This window comes from Chamaea fasciata, unplaced genomic scaffold (assembly GCF_029207755.1).
Source record: "Chamaea fasciata isolate MVZ Bird 193981 ecotype frontalis unplaced genomic scaffold, bChaFas1.0.hap1 SCAF_7, whole genome shotgun sequence".
Taxonomy (NCBI): domain Eukaryota; kingdom Metazoa; phylum Chordata; class Aves; order Passeriformes; family Sylviidae; genus Chamaea; species Chamaea fasciata.
This window is the reverse complement of record NW_027094092.1, coordinates 52,860,028-52,878,811: the sequence shown is the minus strand read 5'-3', so window position 1 is coordinate 52,878,811 and position 18,784 is coordinate 52,860,028. Positions and strand designations below refer to the sequence as shown.

At 46.6% G+C, this 18,784-nt stretch overlaps 1 protein-coding gene across 1 annotated transcript; it reads right to left on the bottom strand.

Moving 5' to 3' along the window:
- Positions 1–240: 240 nt before the first annotated feature.
- Positions 241–17,923, bottom strand: TNFAIP2 (TNF alpha induced protein 2). The gene is made up of 12 exons (XM_066188865.1): positions 17,845–17,923; positions 11,762–12,110; positions 9,499–10,126; positions 8,092–8,206; positions 6,727–6,852; positions 5,905–6,005; positions 5,718–5,816; positions 5,413–5,536; positions 4,328–4,450; positions 3,299–3,454; positions 2,101–2,222; positions 241–1,682 (listed from the first exon to the last, which is right to left on the bottom strand). Exons 2-12 carry the CDS (start codon positions 12,096–12,098, stop codon positions 1,541–1,543), a joined length of 2,073 nt encoding a protein of 690 aa, XP_066044962.1. The 5' UTR covers positions 12,099–12,110; positions 17,845–17,923; the 3' UTR covers positions 241–1,540.
- Between the last annotated feature and the right edge of the window lie 861 nt (positions 17,924–18,784).

The window sequence follows — 18,784 nt, the reverse complement described above, 5'->3', positions numbered from 1 at the left end:
CTCCTCTGAGCATGTGCCACTGGCCACCGCTAGTCAGCAGCCCACCATGCACAGTGAATGTCTTACAGGGGCAGCAGCAATGCTTTTCCAGCCTGTCTACAGTCCAGCAACACCCCCTACTTGGAACCAGTGGGTGATATTCACTGGAGCAGGCTGGGAGAAATGTCCCTTTGAAGGACATAGCTGTGGCAACACAGGAAACAGCCAGAGACAGAATAAATTAGTCCCTTTTCTAGCATATTTGAATACTGTTTATTATAAACATTGCAAATTAGTATCTCTAACTGAGAAAAAATAAAATTGGGTGTAAAAATACACCGGTGATATACTGCATATACATATAAATACATTATATAGTTTGCACAGTCATCAGGCATCTTCCTTCCGGACTAACTTTCCAGAGACTGATACAAAAGTTCAAATAGAGGAAAACAGAAGGGAAAGGTCTCCAAATATACACAGTGTTGTTTTGGCAAGTGATTAGGTTCCCCAAAAAAATGGGCTATAAGCAACAAAACAGTTTCACAAGAGACCATTTGTGTTTTCACATCGTATCTACCTCACAGCAAGAGGGGAAAGAGTGAGCAAGAGAACGGTGACACATACAGGGTGCTCAGTATGTATTGATGGTGTTTGAGACCAGTTCCACACCTTATTCAAAGCCCGCGTTGTTAATGGGGCCTGGAAAAGTCATCTCCTTGATAAGGAGGACTTCAGTAATATCCAAAGTGCTTACTAGATGGTGGCTTAGCCCACACAATCCATTGCAATAGGCAGCTTGCTCCCAGCCTCTGTTAGCAGGAGTCCCTCCGTGCAGATGCACTGGATAGGGTCACTGCAGAGGGGCTGGCTGCCAGGGGCCCAGGTGTTCTCACAGAGGTTAAAGAAGCACACTCTCCACTGGAAACCCCAAGGCCCCGGGCACTGCTGCTGCCCTGGGTCAGAGCAGGCAGCTGCTCTAAGGGGGCTGGCAGGAGCCCTGCCACGGCTGAGCTGCAGCTTCTCCTCACGAGGAACCTCATGCCTCTCCCACCAGCCTAGAAGGGCTGCCCTGCCCAGCTCTGAGGAAGGCAGACGGACTGCAAGCATGTTCACATGGGACTTTTCCAACATCTCTTAATTTCGGTTCCAGTTTCTCTCTCCCTTAATTTTCCTTAGAAGACAAAAGCTACACAGGTGGTGCCTGCTTTGTCTGTGATGTGGCCTTTGTGGCGCCCTGAGAGGTAGATGGAGTTCAGAGCACCAGGGCAGTGTCCAGGCAGAGAATGTGGTGGCACCAAGAAGACCTCAGCGGGAATCCATGACCGGTGTGAGGAGCAGCCCTGGTCCTTGTGGGCACTGCACCTCTCATGGGTGCACCCTGCACCCAGCCCCACATGGAGGACGATGATTCCTACAGAGATGCTGAGCACCAGACTGGGACAAGGCACTTTCCATAGAAAAAGGTGGCAGTGTGTGCCATGCATCACTCCAGAGGATGGTCTCCATCCCCAGCTCACCCCACAGTCCCGCACAGGGCAGTGCCAAGGCATGCCTTGGTCTAGGACACATTTATGTTGGAGAAGAGCGGGGCCCTGGGCTGTGTGGATGCTGTGCTGTCCGCCAAGTAGCCCAGGATGCTTTTGAGTTCACTGCGTGACAAATTGGCTTTGATGTGCAGGAATGCTTCCAGGTGCCTCTTCCTGTGGAAAAGAAACAGGCAGGTCTTATTTCCTCCCACACACCTCCACATGTCAGGGCCACTGCACCAGGATGTGGCTCCCACCCTGTGCCGCATGCTGATGTCCCCTGTGGCTGCCAGCTCAGCATCTGGCAGTCCTACACAAGACCCTGCACTGTCCTGGGATGTTTGAGGCAGGGAAGCGAATCTCCAAGGTAAAGGAGAAAATCAGGCCAGAATTTGGAATATATCAAAAGGCTTTTATTCACATCTTCCTTTGCTTTCTGATAGGATTGGGATTGCCACACCCTGGAAGGCAGCTCCCACCCAGGTTTATAGGCTCAGGCTATATGAACCTCACCTATATTAATATTTGACTGCTTTCTGGCTCAATTAAAATTCCTTATGAGTATTTGCAAATCTGTTTCAGCATCTCTTACCGGATATCTGGGTATGTTGTGGCAAGTGTTGCAACTTCAATTTTAATAGCACCTAAATCCTGAAGTCGGATTATTTCAGCCAGTTTGGGGAGTGCTGAATTCAGCCATGTGGCTTGAGATCCCTGTGAGAAGAGAAAGTGGTTAGCAGCATATCATGGGAGTGGAAACCACCCCCCATCTCAGGAGCTGCCTCCTGAGGCTGCTTCCTGGCAAGTGGAAAGGACATATCAGTGATTTTAGGTGCCTCATTGTTTTCAGTGGTGTTTCTGCCTGAGGCAGCCTTGGAAAAAACTGGATTAGCTTTTTGATGGTTTTTAATTCCCTTACACGAGTGGTGTGTGGTTTGTCTTAATACTGAGACTTCCACTTCCACCTCAGCAGATTCTCTCTGCTCACTTCCCTTTCCTGGGGTTTCTGCATTGCCTGATGTGTGTACAAAGTCTGATGGGCCAGGTAAGTCACTGCCACGTGCTGCTCTGCCCCAGCTCCAAACACAAGCCTGCCTTTAGCATCTCCAGGCATTATCAAAATCAGGTAGAAGCCCCAACTGGAGCTTTTTCTTGGCCATTGGAATTTCCAAGGTGCAGCTAGCCTGACCTCCTACCCACTCTATGTGAAACTCAGACTTGTTCCTTCTCCAGTCAAACATGCATGGGGTGGTAGAGGGCAGGTTTTGGCTTAGCTGTTAGCTTTTTTTGCAGACAAAATTAGAGGCATGGAAGGAGGGAGATGATCTCAATGCACAGAGAGGGGTGTTCCAGCTGTGGCTCTCATGAAGAAATTCCTTGCATACCACAGACCCCACACTGCCTGCTTTAGCCCCTGGCTGACCTAAAAGCTGCAGTGTGGGGAAAAACAAGGGTGAGAGGAAACCCAGACACCATGGACACTGTACTGAAACCGGAAAAGATTATCTAAGTCTTCTGACCCTATTAATATAAACCTTCAAAAGGAAACTGACTATGGGACAAAGGAAGATGAAATCCTCCTTTGTCTCTCCAAGCAGGGAGGGGCAGGCTGCTGACAGGGGAGTTATTCTGGCTACAGGCACTTAGAGACCTCTTTCTGCCTAAGGTCCTGCCTTTCAGGAAATTAAGCTGAGTTGAAAAGGTTAACAAAAGTTCCAAGAATTATTTTCCTGTTTTTCAGCATGTCTGTGCCCTATGCTGATGTGTTCGTGGCAAGAGCACTCACGTACATTGCTGGTGCAGAAGGCTTCCAGGTCAGCAGCATTCTTGGAGATGTGCTGGGCCAGAGTTTGCTGCTGTGCTGGAGTTTTCAGGCTGACCTTCCTCTTCAGCAGCCTCACAATGTACTCTTTAACCAAACGAGCATGGATCTTCTCAACAATAGCCTGGTGGGAAGGAGAGGAGGGAATCATCATCCATCTCTCTTTTGCTTGGGGACAGAAGAAACCATGTGTGTGGATGGATGACAAAACCATCCTGGGTGCTGTGAGACACGCCCCACCAATGCCTGCTGCTGATTACACAGCAGGAACAACCCTAGCTGCCAACCTCCTAAGACTGGTTACACCACATCCTAGATGCTGGGAATTTCTTTGTGCTCTAATAAGTATGGGAATTTCCAAGTGTTGTTTCCTTCTGAGAAGAGTCTAAAGCACAGAAAAGATCTCCATGTGCTAGAGGAGTAACAGGAATTCATGCTGCTCTTCCTGTTCCTCTCTCTAACACATAAAACATCATAATTTGTCTCAGCTACTAAAAAGGCAAAGGCAGGAAATCGAATATTGTCTTATATGATGTTATTTCATATACAGTCTAGCACCAGTGAGGATGTGGTTCTGGCTCAGTTCTCTGGGATTTGTCCCAGTTGCATCCACCTCCTCCAGTCCCTAAGGCAATCAAAGAAGCAATGAGACTGAACCACAGTGCAACTGCATCTGTATCTGTATTTGAAGATTGCTAAACCAAACCTGTAAATAAAGCCACATGTTGGGTGGTCTCTAAAGTACTTTCTCTACGTGAGGGGTGGTTTGCTCTGCAAACAGTGCAGCAGAGCCGAAGGAGCCTGCTTTTGTCAGAGGAGGGTTAAGATTTATGTGCCTTATCTGGGTAAACTGCGTGCTGATGGAAACCCTGCCCAAGAGGCCTCCTGATGCCAGGCCAGCCCACCAGGGGTCAAGGCAACTCAAGCCACAGAGGATCAGAGATGAAAATGCAGCCTCAGCATCCCATAATCCCTCTAATATTTCTCTCAGTCTTACATGGTAAAATGGGTCCTTTAAGGTCTTGAAGTCTGAAATGTGTTTGCTGGTGGTTTTAATGATCTCATTCATTATTTCACTGCTGCAGTCCCACTTATTCTCTGTAAACTTCTTGAACATTGGCTGAAAAAAAGGAAAATCTGCTAAGTTACCTCAAACAAATTCTATGCACATGTATATTTGTCATTTCTACATGTGGAGTATCCCATGTAAGAGCAGGGTGTAGTCCTGGGGAGGGGTGTGTGGTGATGCCTTACAGGGCCAGGGGAACAAGGGGTTGTATCCCCTTGTTGATTCTTCATGGTGAAGAAGACCAAGGGCTTGAAAGGTTTATATTGGAATATTGGAGGTGTTTTTATTATTTCTGCCTTTTTTTTTTCTTCCTCACTGTCTTGTCTGATTAAAGAATTATGGTACCACCAGGGGAAAAAAATGAATCCTTATGAGATGTTTTCAATCATAATTTTTCTCAGCCACAGTAAATAAATATGAAAAAAACCGCACCCCTGTTCTCTTGTGCCTTCCAAAAGGCTCTACAGAGAAAGCAGGAGAGATTGTGGCTGAACATTCCTGACTTCTACACTTCCTTTTCCTCCACCAAAACTGCTTATCTTGAAAAGATTGTGTTATACATATATTTAAACAGTAAAAAAAAACACCCAAAAAAGGAAGCCAAAAGTACAAAAATGCCCTTCAGGTCACCTTTATGGGGAAGCCAAAAGCTGCATAATTGCGATTTATGCCATTATTGATGGTTTCCCACAGTGTGGAGAGCAAACAGCTGCAGGTTGGAACTCTCCCTGCTGCACCCAGGGTCTCAGATGTGATCTGCAGATTTTACGTTCACCTGCACAGTCACGCATTTGTCACTGCACCCATTTTGCCTGCAGGCTTGAGGACTAGCTCAAGGAGAGCTTAGTGGGATTTTACCGGAAGCAGGTCGGGTTAGGACCAATCCTGTCCCTTCTGAACTTGGCTGATTTGAATCAGAGATTTAAGGAACAGATAGCACAGCAGGAGAACATGCCCTGCCCTGGTATCAGCTGAGCCATGGGGCAGGAGGGTGTGGGGCAAAGATATGGTACCTTCAGCTGGGCAAAGAGCTGTTGAAGGAGCACATCAAAGGCACTGTTTTCAATATCGGTGAGGGTACTGAGGATATCGGCTTTACTGTTGTCCTTCTCTGCCATGTATTTCTCTGTGTATTCTCTGCAAAAAAACACCACCCAGGTCAGAATAGTCTATCCTCAGAGGAGAGAGAGAGAGAGAAATTCAGAGGTCTCCAAACCTTCTGCAGGCAGATGGACCTCCCTCTGCTCACTCTGGAGTACCTTCCCTCTATACATTGCCTGCAGAGGAAGGAGCAAAACCTTTTCTCTTGGACCCTTACCTAAAATTCCAGCAGTTGTTAATATTTGCAATCAGTATAGGCTTGTAGTATCTGTGCTTCTTGCTTTTCTCCTTGAAGTCTTCAAAGGCATCCCTGTAGCTGGAGGGGAGATGGGCAGAGGAGAGGTGGGTGAGTGGTTGCCCAGGTGCTGGCCAGCCCTGCTGCCCACAGCCCCTCACCACCTCACCTCCTCAGGAAGGCTGGCAGCTCCTTCAGCAGCCGATGGGACAGCTCCTCACCCATGGCCTTGCTGATGTCCTCAGCTCGCTTCTGGCTGCTGTAGATGCTCTATCAAACAAGCAAGATGAAGTTTAAATGTTTCCTGCTCCAAAAAGGCCACGTTTACTGGGTAAAGAGGCTACAGATCCTTTACTAAGGTAACTGCACCCAGTTCTTCTGCATCCCCCCCTGCAACTGAGCCAGGGACCATACAGAGCAGCTATACTTAGCTGAGAAGTTCGGAAGGGGCATGAAGAAAATGTAGGTAACAGTTGAGAAAGTAGGCAATTTGACACTTGGTTTTGTTTCTATTTTCCTTTTTGCTTTTTTTGAGTGTCATTAGATTGCATTTAAATAAACAATTTAATCACAACAACCTCAACATATGAGAGGTTTGTTTTACAAAAATAAACTCAACTAATCCTCTGCAGCCAGAGGAGGGCAAGGGGCAGCTCTGCCTGTGGCACTTTCCCTGAGAGGAAGAAACAGACACCCCATTTCTCAATCAACTGAGCCTGTCTCCTGTCTCTCTGCTGCTGGGGATGCAGAAGAAATTGCATAGGCAGAATGAAGGCAGTTTTTCTTCTTGTTTTACTCATAGAGGCATTTGCCTCCATCACATGGTACACCAGGCCCAAGACAGACCACGGTTTTGAACCTCCCTGTACCACCTACCTCTGCTACACCACTCTACCCAAATGACTTGGCCTTTTCCTTTTCTGCACTGACCATAGTCGGTCTCAAATCCTAAGTAGGTAAAGGATGCAATTGTTTTATAGCTCTGTATTACCTGGATAACAAATATTCCTAGTAGTTCACTCTGAAAATGCCCATTTAGCTTCTCTGGTTCCTTGTCTTCTTTCCATCTTTGGATTTCTTTATCTAAACATCTGCTCAGTGAATTTTTGACAGTAACCTTTAGGGAAAGAAGAACAATGGCATTTACTCCAACATGGATGCAACAGATCCTGCCTTCTGCAGGTTTTACTCACCCACCCACCTTTTGCCTGGCTCAGCAGACTTTTTCCTCAGCTCTGGCTGGGAAATAAAGGCTCCTTGTTAGGAGATGCCCGATCCATGACTTCTTCACAGCAACAAGGACCACCTCCTCACTATACCTCACGCAATAGTGAGTTGAGTATTTTAAGGTAGGAGTGAAGGTCTCATCACACCTCCACATCAGAGGCATCAGGAGGGCAGGGAGGGGATCAGGGGGTAGGAAGGTTGCAGCAGCTACATGTGCCAGAGCCCAAATTCCCCCAACCACGCACTGTGTGTGTGTCACACTCAGAGCTACCTGCTTTTGCAATCCTTTTTCATGAGCTCTTCTGACGCCACACAAGCGCTGGAGAGGGAAACAAAGTGCTCTCAGGTTTTCTCTGCTCTGATCCCTCTGTGCTGCCGTAAGGCTTTGGAAATGGTCTGTGCAGTGTCTGGCACGTATTGCTGGTCCCCCAGTGCCCTGCTCATGCGCTTTGCAGATCTCACACCACCTCTCCCATATGCAAACCATCACTGACTACATCTAAACTTGGAACTCATCTTCTCATTTTCCGGGAATTCCAGCCCCAAGTGCCAAAAGCACTAAGCTATGGGAGTACTGTAAAAGTGGCTTCTTGTTTCCATTAAGGGAAGGGTGATACAAAAACCAGAGCAACTTTTATTTTCTGCAGACCAGGCGATTCTCCATCAAAGAAACAGATTTTTCAAGACCAGATCTCCATGTCTTGCACTCATCCAAGGCCTGGCACCTCTGCAGAGACCAGGAGTAATCCAAGATCCTTCAGAGATTCCTGTGAGAGGGATCATAAATCCCTCTGGAGATTTATCAGAAAATTGGCAAGTTGCCCATAAAGATCTGTTGTTGGATTTTCCCCCTGTTCCTACCACATGATTTACAGGAACAGAGCAGTTCTTTTCTTATGGCTCCCAGGGCTAAACAGAAGTTTGCTCTGCAAGTCCCATCTAGGAGACCTGTTCCCCAACAAAAAACAAACACTTTTGCTTCTCCCTGGAAGGGTGTGTAGGATGTGTGGCTCACTGGTGAAGAAGTGTGTGACAAGTCACACAAGCAGTGCAGGACAAGTCACAGCTTCTCTGAGGAGTCATATGGGAGCAGTGAAAGGAAGAAGAGGAGTGACTGAACCTTTCTTACCTCTTCACTGTCAAGGTATTTATTTTCAAGCTCTTTGCTCAGACTTGAAGGCAAAAGGCTTCCAAGCTTAACTTTATCCAACTCCATGGCTAAAGCATTATCTTTTCTCATGTCTCTGGAATGAAAAAAGCCAAACAATTGCATTTTCCAAGGGCAGTGTAATTCAAGACAGTTGTTGATGCAAATCACTAACACTTCTTGAGAATGTCAGTGAAAAAACAGATGGAAATGTCCACTGTCCTTAGTCCAGGCAGGACTTGGAGAAGCTAAATGAATGTGGCAGAGGTGAGACCTGTGAGGGTGGGACCACAAGCAACCCTGGGAATGGAGTCACGGTCTGACAAACTCCTGAGTACCAGTCACTGTGTGCTGGTGGGGATGGGGCAGCTGAAGCAAGCAGGGGAGTCTAGCCCCTGGAGGTGACTTCTCTCCATCAATACAGAGAGGTGAGCAGGTGAAAAGCTGGTGTTTGATGGCTGGGAGGTGGTCCCTCAGCAGACACCTGGACATGGCCTCTGGTAACACTCTCAAAGCAGCTGCTACTCTGGCCAACACTGTCTCCAGGGCTGGGCTGAGCTGCTCTGGCTGAGCCCTACTCCTCACAACTGCTCACTTCCAAGCACAGGCTGGTTCAGGCCTGAATATCTTGACCTAGAGCACAACACTGGCTGTGGAAGACTTCCGGGATCAACGCTGAACCATTATACTCATCAGTGAAACATGATAAGTAAACAGTGGAGGTGAAGGTTGAATGACTTTATAACAGAAGAAACATTGCTGGTGTCTTTACTGGTTTCCACCTAAGAAGTGAAAGCCCTCAATTCACCACCCAGTACTATTAGCCACAAAAAGCAGTATTTTCAGTTTGATAACAAAGAGGGTTTATGGGGAGCCTTGGCTGATGGCGTCCTCTCACAGGGGTGCAACCCTGGCTCTCCTAAAGGTGAGGAACACATAGACTGTGGGTAACACCTAAGCAACATCCTCCATGCCCAGGATAATTTCATCTCAGGTTGTTCTATCTAGTGTCTGCCCTCTGGTACAATGGGCTGAAATTTCCAAATTTTCCAAGAGTGGGCCCAGGTCTAACTGGAATAGATATCAAGGCAATGAACCTGACCAATTTACCCCACATGTGAAGCCCATAACATATGCATGTATGTCTGTTGCTCAGAAGCCAGAATGGTGGAACGGCCCTTCATTTACAGACTAGCAGTCCTGAGTGTGTCCCTTCTGGCTGTTCTGGCAAGGAGTGTAAATCAGCACATCATCAGTAACACCAGAACTTAGCCAGGTGCTGGACTGCACTGCAGTAATACCAATTCATAAATCAAGCAAATGCCTGGGTTTGCAGCCAATGAGTCTGTTTTGATTGCCAGGGGTAAATATGTATAAAAGCCCACTTACTTTGGATAAAAGTTGTGCACCCATGAGAGAAGAAGGTAAATATCCTTGTCTTCCAGATGAGACTCAGCATTTTTCTTTGCCTGTGAGGCAAAATAATTGTGGTAGAGTTCTGCATATATGCTGAATACATTAAACTCAGGAGGATAAAGCTTGTTAATGTACTTGGCAACCACTGTCAAATCTTCTTTCATTGTCTTTCCCATGTGCAGGAGGTTCTGGCCAACTATAGAGAGGTTCTCATTTCTAGGAGTGCAGCTTGTGTCTTTCATTCGAGCCTCTACCGACTCCTTTACTGTAGCCATCCAAAGCTCTTTCCATTTTCTAGGTCTAAATTGCGTATTTTGGTCAGGTGGATTCTCTGACATGTAGTTCTGATCTTCTTTCTCCTGCTCTTTCAGAGCCTCCACTGCCTGCTGCAGCAGGTCTGGGTTTGTTTTTGCAAGCAGCACGGAATCTTTCAAGGTGCTGAAGACTTTGTGCTTCAGAACTTCATAGACAGACTCAATGTCTTTCTGACTGGTGTTCAGTCCCTCCTCACTTTTGCTAGACAGGCTCTTCTCCAGGACAAACAGATGTTGAATGGCATCACAAAGCTTTTGCTCTCCAAGGAGATCCATGACTTGTTTGACTGGTGAAAAAAGAACAGCCTTTCTTTAACCAAGAGTGAAGATTTAGATTTCTGTTTTATAAAAAATGATGGCTCTGGAATATTTTTTAAAAATGCTTTTACTTCCAAAATGCTCAGGCTCCTACACCATATAGGAAATCTGTTTATTTAAAGATCTGATTATTTCTAGCTTGCCTGTAACTGGGGCAATGGAAATTTGAATACCCATCACCAGTGTGTTGCATATGAACAGCTATTCATGAGCCACCTATATTTTTTTTTCAAAATTTAGCCTTGTGGAGTTAGTTAGTTAGTTACTGCTCATCCCCCTCGCCATTAATATGATCTCAAGGCAGAAGCATGGCTTTAGAAATAATGTCGATGGAAAGATGTAACTAAAGATGTGCTAAAGGAAATACCACATGGGTTTTCCAGAAATAGATCAGGCATGACCTGACCCGTGAAATTGTTTCGGAGGACACATTTAGCAAGCAAGACAAATAAAATTGAACTATCTTATCTGAACTAGTCAGTCACTTGAGACGAAAACCTGGGAAATTATTAGTTAAAACGGAAAAGTTATATGCCAAAATCTGATTTCTTAGGTGTGTAATGTTTACATGGAGGACCCTGGGTGGAGAAAGCTTACATTACTCATGAAACTCATCTTCATTTGTCCTCAGAGATTGTGGCACAAAAGCGGGGAGTGCCCTTTTGGCATCTCCTGATTGCACAAAGTTCAGAGACATTATCGAAACTGAGGGCTTGGTGTATTTTACAGGAACAATAGGATAACTTCAATAGTAAATGGGCTGAAATTTAATAGCACAAAACACAAGATACAAATTCAATAGAACAAAAGTTACTTAGCAACAAATATGATTTTCTGCTACAAGCTGGATGTGTATCAGCTTGAGATGGAGGAGGAAGAGAGATGCCTGGAGAATTAGTAAGTCCCTACTGAGAGATGATAGTGAACATGACAGTTACAACCCCAGGATGTACTCAGTGAGAAATATCCAGATGAGATGGGAAAATAGGGATATATTGTACCACACACTGGTGGTGTCTCATCTGGAATATTTTCTGCAATTCTGGTTGCTTTAAAACATCTGGTTGCTTAAAAAAAAATACATTGGGGATGGGGAAATGCAGCAGTAAGGACACAAGTACAAAAGGCCTGTTTTCATCAGCAAATTCAAGGGCAAGAAGGAAAACCACCAGTTAGGGAAAGCATTTGGACACATGGAGAAAGAGATGCCAATTAGACAGGTAAAGGCTTTTCTGGAAATGAAATAACTTGTACTAAAACAATGAAACTTTGTAGGAGGAGATGGAGGAACAGAGCTGAGAGTTACACCTTGGTTTCTCACTCACCCACAGTTGTCTGTGTCCCCATAAGAGGTAGAAATAGGTTTTGTTTTGGACAGAAAACCTGCAAATGGACAGTTCCTCAAGGACTATGCCCTTGGTATTAAAGGACTAGGACTTGAGGTCACGTCTCCCTCAGCCCAATTTTCCCCAGGCTTCTTGGAAAAGTTACTTCGATCTATTGGTGCCTTTGTCTTCCTAGGGGACAATTCCCTGTCTCATACAGCCCCTCTAGAGGTAACTATGGCCCATGAAGTGGCACGAGGAGGATGGAGGAGCACTTACCACTGGGTGGCTTGGTCTTTTTAACTATTTTAAATGCACTTTTAAGCATTCCCTTTATTCCTTTGTTCCCCTTCTCAGGGCTGTCCCCGGCAGAGATGCAACTCTCATTGCTCGTGATGGAAGAGGCACGTGAAGCTCTGCAGGCTGCCCCCGGCATTTCTCTCATCTTCTCCTCCCTGGACCAGATTTCATCTGCAGAAGGTTCAGGACAGGCAGGGACTTGCTCAGCTACCGATGCTGAAGTGTTTTCAAATGGCCTGTTTGCATCAATGCAACCCTCTGATCCACTGCGTATTCCAAAAGGACCACTTTGGAAAAAAGGTAACATTTTCATCATTTTCCTTCTAGCCTGTAAATTTCAGAGAAATAAAAAAGGAAATAGTCAGATTATAACAGTTAGGAAGAAAAATACCAAGGAGAAAGTGTGGCAAGGCATAAGTGGGGGCAACATGGAGAGTGTGAGCACAGAAGAATTCCTGAGCAACACCATCCCAGGAAATGCAGAGAATGGAAGCAGCTCTCTGGTCTAACTTAGAGAAAATCAAGAGCCATTTTGAGGGTGATTCAGATACCTTGATTGCAGACCTTGAGCTTGTCAGGCTCTCCCATGGGATGCTGTGTGACTATGGACATGAGCATGCATGGGCACATGCATGATGTGGGTGGGATAAATGTCCTGTGTCTTCAAAGCAACCACAAAACTCTCATACTCTTACATGGTGTGAGGATCAAATCCCACCTTACTTTTTTTCCTGATCTGTGCTGAAGGTAAGTGGGATCAAGGCACGACAATCAGGGTAGTTTAGCCTTGTTTAAACAGACACGATCCTGCAGAGTCCTACCTTACCACCAACACTCCTACACTACAAATAATTAACAACAGAAGCTTGTTATTGTTACAACTTCTTTTCAGAATTCATATTTAGAATTATGTTCCTCTACAATTCAACATATTGCACAATATTTATTTGCATAACTATAACCATTTGTATAATGATTATAGTTATGCAATGTCCATAAGTAAATAAAGACTGATAGTTTCCAATCCTTATTCTAATAATGCTTTATTTAAAGTGACTTTCTAGGAGACTAAAGCACATCTGTGTGAAGAACTCTGAGGCAAGTTTTGGTTTACTTGTACTGAGTAATGGGAGAAAAATTAGACTTTAAATAAACGAAGAATTTGGCTTCAGTTATAAGGCCACAATGTGGTGATCTTCAAATACCCTTGTAAAGTTTATAATGTTGGTATGTGTCATGCTGATACAAAACGTGATACTTATTTCTGGGAAAACTCGTTGGAAGACTGTGGCTTTTCATTCTGTGTTTTCTCCTGCTGGCTCCTGGCAGCTTGGAGAGCTTAGAAGCATCAAGTTAGTGGTAGCAGCTGAGTGGTACAGAGAGCAGTGAGAGCCTGGATTTGTTGAGAGCTTTCCTTCTCCCTGCTTTGGATGCCAGGCCACGTTCAGGATTAGTAATGCTACTACTTTCTAAACATATCAAATATAAAAACTCATTTGAGAACGAGTTCTGCTTGCATGAGCAAGCAAAGGGGGGCTGAGCACCAGGGCTCAGCTGACAGGAGTTACAGAATGGTCTGAGCTGGAAATGACCCACAAGGATCATCAATTCCAACTCTGATGTGAATGGCCCATACAGGGATTGGACCCACAACCAAAGCATTATTAGCACCATACTCTTAACTAATTGAGCTAATCCCAGGTTAGCCAGCAGCTGTGCCATGGCTGAATCTGTGCACCTACATCTCCCTAGCACATGTACTGAGGAGGGGAGGGAGAAGGAAACTCCCTGCAGTTCACTCCAGCTGTGCTCCAGGATGCCCCACTAGAATCCTGAAAGCAGTGAAAAAGAGTTCATTTTTTGTTACACTTCCACTACAAAAATACCCAGAAAAACAGCCAACTAACAACAACAACAACAAAATCATGGCAACAGGCATGCTCTGTAAGTGATTAGAACTTTCTTAATTTTTGTAGGGCTCTTTTCGTAACCTGCATTTCCCAATACAACACCGTGTTTAGATTAATTCTGCCAAATCCCTTCCTTCCTGTTTGTCCAAGCACAGACTCAGATTCAGCTGAGTCCTTTATCTCTCTCCTCTTATTTCAAACAATGCATTATTTGGTTTCTTTTTTGTTTGTTTTCTAACCAAAGAAACTACCTCTCCCTTTCCAAAGGGCTAAGGTCTTTCATTTTGGTGAATGATGATCACAAAAGTGGACTTCAAACAGTTTTGATTCTTCTTCAATGCCAAGATGAATGCAATGTATCTTTGAAAAGCATCAAAGTGACACTACACATACAAGAGTCCATAAGGGAATGATTAAACTGGTTAAAAGCTGAGTTTTAAATGTCCTTTAGAACTTTGTCCTCGTATTGCTCAAAAAAAGCCAGCCTCAAGCACCTAGGTAAGGCTGTTGATGCAAAAGCTGCCATGCTCTCTCCCATTTGGCCCACTTGAACTCTTGCCCAGTGATTGTCATGTGCCACTGGTGGTTGGCCTGTGTTTGTATCTGCAGCAGGAAATACCAGTAAACCCAAGCTCCCACTTCTGCCTTGAAATGCAGACCCAGTCTTAATGTCAAGGGGTACCAAACGCTCCCTGTCCATCTCTTCTCATTATTGTTAGATAGCCAAGCTCTTACTGTAAGAAATGCTTTTAAGAAACTTATGGAAAAAAAGTGCCAACACTTTCTACAAGTAATACTCAGCTAAAAGGAGGTGGTCCTGGCTATGTCTGGGGGGCACAAGCAAGAGATGCTGGGCCAGCACTGCATCTCCTGCCTCCATCAGCATGTGCTCCTGCCCAATGCAGCAGGCAGGACATGCCAGGAGCTTGGCTCTGGCTTGGATAGCTGCAGGCTGCTCCTCTATGCCTGTGTTCTTCTCACAAATCAAAGCTTGCTAAAATTCCAGCAGGCTCCTATTATTTTTAGCAGGAGAAAAGCTAAATCATTTCCCAGGCACAGAACTCAAATTCAAGTCTTAGGAAATGTAATGATTTGAGGTCAAGAGTTGACATTGTTCCCATCTCCGTGTTATTACTAATTTACTGTTATTATCGTCACCCTCATTACTGCTACGTGGCAACATGGTTTGTGTCAGAGGAGCCTTTAGCTCCAATTATTTCTGACATAGCACATTTATCTTCTGGTTTTGAACCAGAAGAGCAGCACAGCTCACAGAGCATCCTCTGCCACCTTGTCCAGACACCCTGCAGCACTGGGACTGTGGTGCTGTGACTGCTGGTGTAGCTGTAGTGGGATACAGTGAACTCTCTGTTGATCACAGCACCTACCTCTGAGCTGGAGCTTTTCTGGGGTGGCTTGCAAGGGCAAGTGAAACACTTGGAGCAGAGACAAGAAAAAAGAAGGACCCAGCAAAGACTCTGGGCACAGTGGCTTCCTGTTTTCTCCTTTTCCTCCTCAAAGGAAACAGCTTTCATACAGAATGATCTCACCAGTGAGGGGCAGCCCACAGTGTGCTAGAGAGCACTCAGGGGAACAGATTTATTAATTATCCCTATTCTGAAATTCTTTGTAGAACTTTTTCTTTACTTTTTTTTTCCTGAGCTGCTGCCAGTACTAACAAACATTTGTTTGGATTTTTGGTCCTCTCCAGCCTGCTGACATCCTAGGTCATGAGGATTTATATCTCATTTTAGTGGGTATCTCTCACTCTCCCACAGCCTCTCAGAAATCCAGAGTTATCTAGCAAAGTTTATTCTCTGCATTTGCATCAGCCATGTCTCTCCCCATCAGTTCCCTGAGGAAAAGTGGTTATCCCTGCCCACACAAGAAAATTGCACTGGGCCAAGCCGTCTTCGAAGCAGTAGAGCAGTGCAGACATTTTGAGTTTAGTGTACCTCAGACCATGTGCCGACACCTAAACAAACTGCTAATTCATCAAAGCAAAGAGTCAACAGAGATGCCAGATCCAATCTCTGAAAGTTGGGAGCCCTCCTAGGAGGTAAGGGATTTTTTTCCTACCATTTTTGTTATCTGGGTTAAGTACTGAATGGAGACACTGTGAATCCGGGGGCTCCCACCTAGCTCTGTCTGGGAAATCACAGTCCATAGAAGAGCTGGGCCACCCAGAGCCCCACCTTGACCCTTTACTGTGCTGCTCACATCCACAGTCCTATCTGCAGACCCCTGTGAGACACCCACCACCCAATCTGTGGTCTAGCAGTATCCTGATGGTGGCCAAGTTATGCTCCTAATGGGGAGCTGAGGGAAAACAAAAGTTGTCTCCAGTAAAGAAGGCAAGGCAGGAGCAGAACCTCCCCAGAGGACTCAGCCCATGAGCCTCAGCATCACCAGGCACCCCTATAGGGCTGGGGGTGATGAGGAACCCAAGAGACTCAGGGGAATGGCAGTGGCAGAGCAGGCAGAGGATGCCAGGGCATCTCACCTGGCATGAGAGAGATGCTTTAAACCAGCATAAAAACATGTGTAGTGCATGGTTTTATGCACAGCTGTGCAGTGCAGCAGTCATTTCCAAATGAGAATCTGATTTCCCTAAATTACTGACACACACCTGAAAACAGTCCAGTAAACCATCATTTCCTGTTGTTAATGAGAATCTTTCCAACAGAGAAAGAGAAAATTATATATTTACACTGCTATTGAGAAAAAGCAGAGAAAATGCACTGTTATAACCTCATTTTTTCTTCTTGCTTCAAATCTCAGCAGCATAGTTTTGAACTGTTGCTGCTGAAAGAGCAACCAGCTGCTGCTGTCTAGAGTTCTGTTTTCATAATACAGTTCCAAAGCCAAATCCTTCTTTAAGGCCTGGAGTTTGCAAAGTTCACTGCTAGAGCTAACAGCAACTGAGAAGATAAACAAATTCCCCAGGAGCTTCTCTCTGCACTTTCAGATTCTTTGGCTTTCCAGGCATCTTTTAGTAGAGAGAGTGAATGAAGTGAACCCAAACCTGAGCTCTCTGCTTCCTTGTGATTTGCTTTATCAGAGCTGGGAAGCCTCAAAGTCCCTTGGTGGGAGCTGGCAGCAGATACTCTGGAGAATGAGTGTTTCTTCAGGTTTTCTGCTCTGAACTTAGGTGTCAAATCAAGGCACCATGGCTTCTAGATCGAGAATATGCTCCAGTCACAGCAAGTCTTCTCCTCACTTTGCAGCAAGCTCAAAAAGAAATTCTACTTTGAACATGCCAAGGGTCCTAACCCCGGGGCTGAATTTTTCAATTTGTGCTGAGGAGCTGATGCAGTCGATTCAGGGTTGCTGCACAAAGATAGAAGGGAATTTCTACAGGCTTTTCAGTGCTCTGGGAAAAGGCAGGTCCTAGGAGCTATGGGACATCTCTCACTAGGAAAAAAGCAGTCACAAAAGGGCAAGAATAGCAATGAAGAAACTGGCACAGGGACCCTGGCAGGGTACAAGTCACAGAGGCTGCCCAGGGCCATCCAGGGTTCAGGCTCTGAAATGGTGTTTTTTCAGGGTAGCCAAACTGAGTGAATCACAATCCAATTACTTTCCTGTGGTTTGGGGGAAAACCACTTCCTTTAAATAGAGACAAAGAGGAGAAGGCAGAAGTGCCACGCTGGATCTGGAACCCAGTGCCAGATCTGGCTTTGGCACCCAATACCTACCTACATCTGGATTTTGGGGAAGGTGTTGGAAGACGGAGGGGTAGGAAGTGGGGGAATGGTTTACAGTAGTCACTGCTTGAGCCTGGGCCCTGAAATTCAGGGGCAAAGCATCAGAAATCAGACCCAGCTGTCACAATAGAATTACCAGGCACATATCCTTGTGGCGCCCAGCCCTGGGAAATGCCTGGAGCTGCCGTCCTGCCAGCGGTCCGATTTATTCCCCATTCTGGTAATTACAAGGTGGGGCTGAAACCTGTCCCTATGTCCGGCAACCCACCCTTCAGCATCTGCCACTCGTTCCCCACTGTCAGACCCCCAGCAGAGAGCCCCCGAGCTCCCCAGCAAGCGAGCCCGGAGCGGGGCAGCGGCTCGGGAGAAGCGGGAGACGCCAGCCCGAGGGGAAGGGGAAAGAGCCGAGCTCCGGGCGGGCGGCACGGAGCACTGACTGACTTACTCTGCGGCGGCTCCCGGGCGGCGGCACGGGTGGCGGGGCTGGACGGGGGACAGCCGCCCTGTCACTGTCACCGGCACTGTCACACTGTCACAGGGTCTGTAAAAGGCGCGGGGGCAGCCCGGCTATAAGGGGAGGAGGGCGGGGGCGGGACCCGACTGCTGGGAAACTCCAGTTGCACCTCCTCCCGAACGAAGCGAACGGAGAAATCCCCTCCGGGCGGGGAAGGCGACCCGCGGCGGGGTGCCTGGTCCCAGGGGTCGCTCCCTGCAGAGGAGCTGTGTCCCGGCGTCCAGTCCCGACAGACCGGTGAATGCGGCACCCTGGGGTGCCCCAAGGCTCGCTGCCCCAGGGTTCAGCTGTGTGATGTGTCCCACTGAAGGCTTGGGAACGCGCCGTCCGGGTTAGAGCAGATGCCTCCAAAAGTGCTCTGTTCTGCCCCTGGGGTGGTCATCTCTGGGTGTGCAAGCAGCCTGGGAAATGGGGAAAGGGACCTGGGGGTCCTGGTCGATGGCAAGTTGAACATGAGCGCCAGCAGTGCCCTGGCAGCCAAGAGGGCCACCCTGTCCTGGGGGCATCACAGCCGGGCAAGGGGATTGTCCCGCTCTGCTCTGCGCTGAGGTGGCCTCATCTCGAGTATTGGGGACAGTTTTGGGTGCCAAAATATAAGAAAGACATAAAGCTATTAGAGAGTGTCCAAAGGAGGGCAACAAAGATGGTGAAGAGTCTGGAGGGGAAGCCGTATGAGGAGCAATTGAGGTCACTTGACTTGTTCAGTCTGGAGAAGACAAGACTTAGGGAGATCTCATCACAGCCTACAGCCTCCTCACAAAGGGGAAGAGATGAGGCAGGCACTGATCTCTTCCTGATGGTCACCAGTGACAGGACCCAAGGGAATGGCCTGAAGCTGTGTCAGGGGAGGTTTAGGTTGGATATCAGGAAA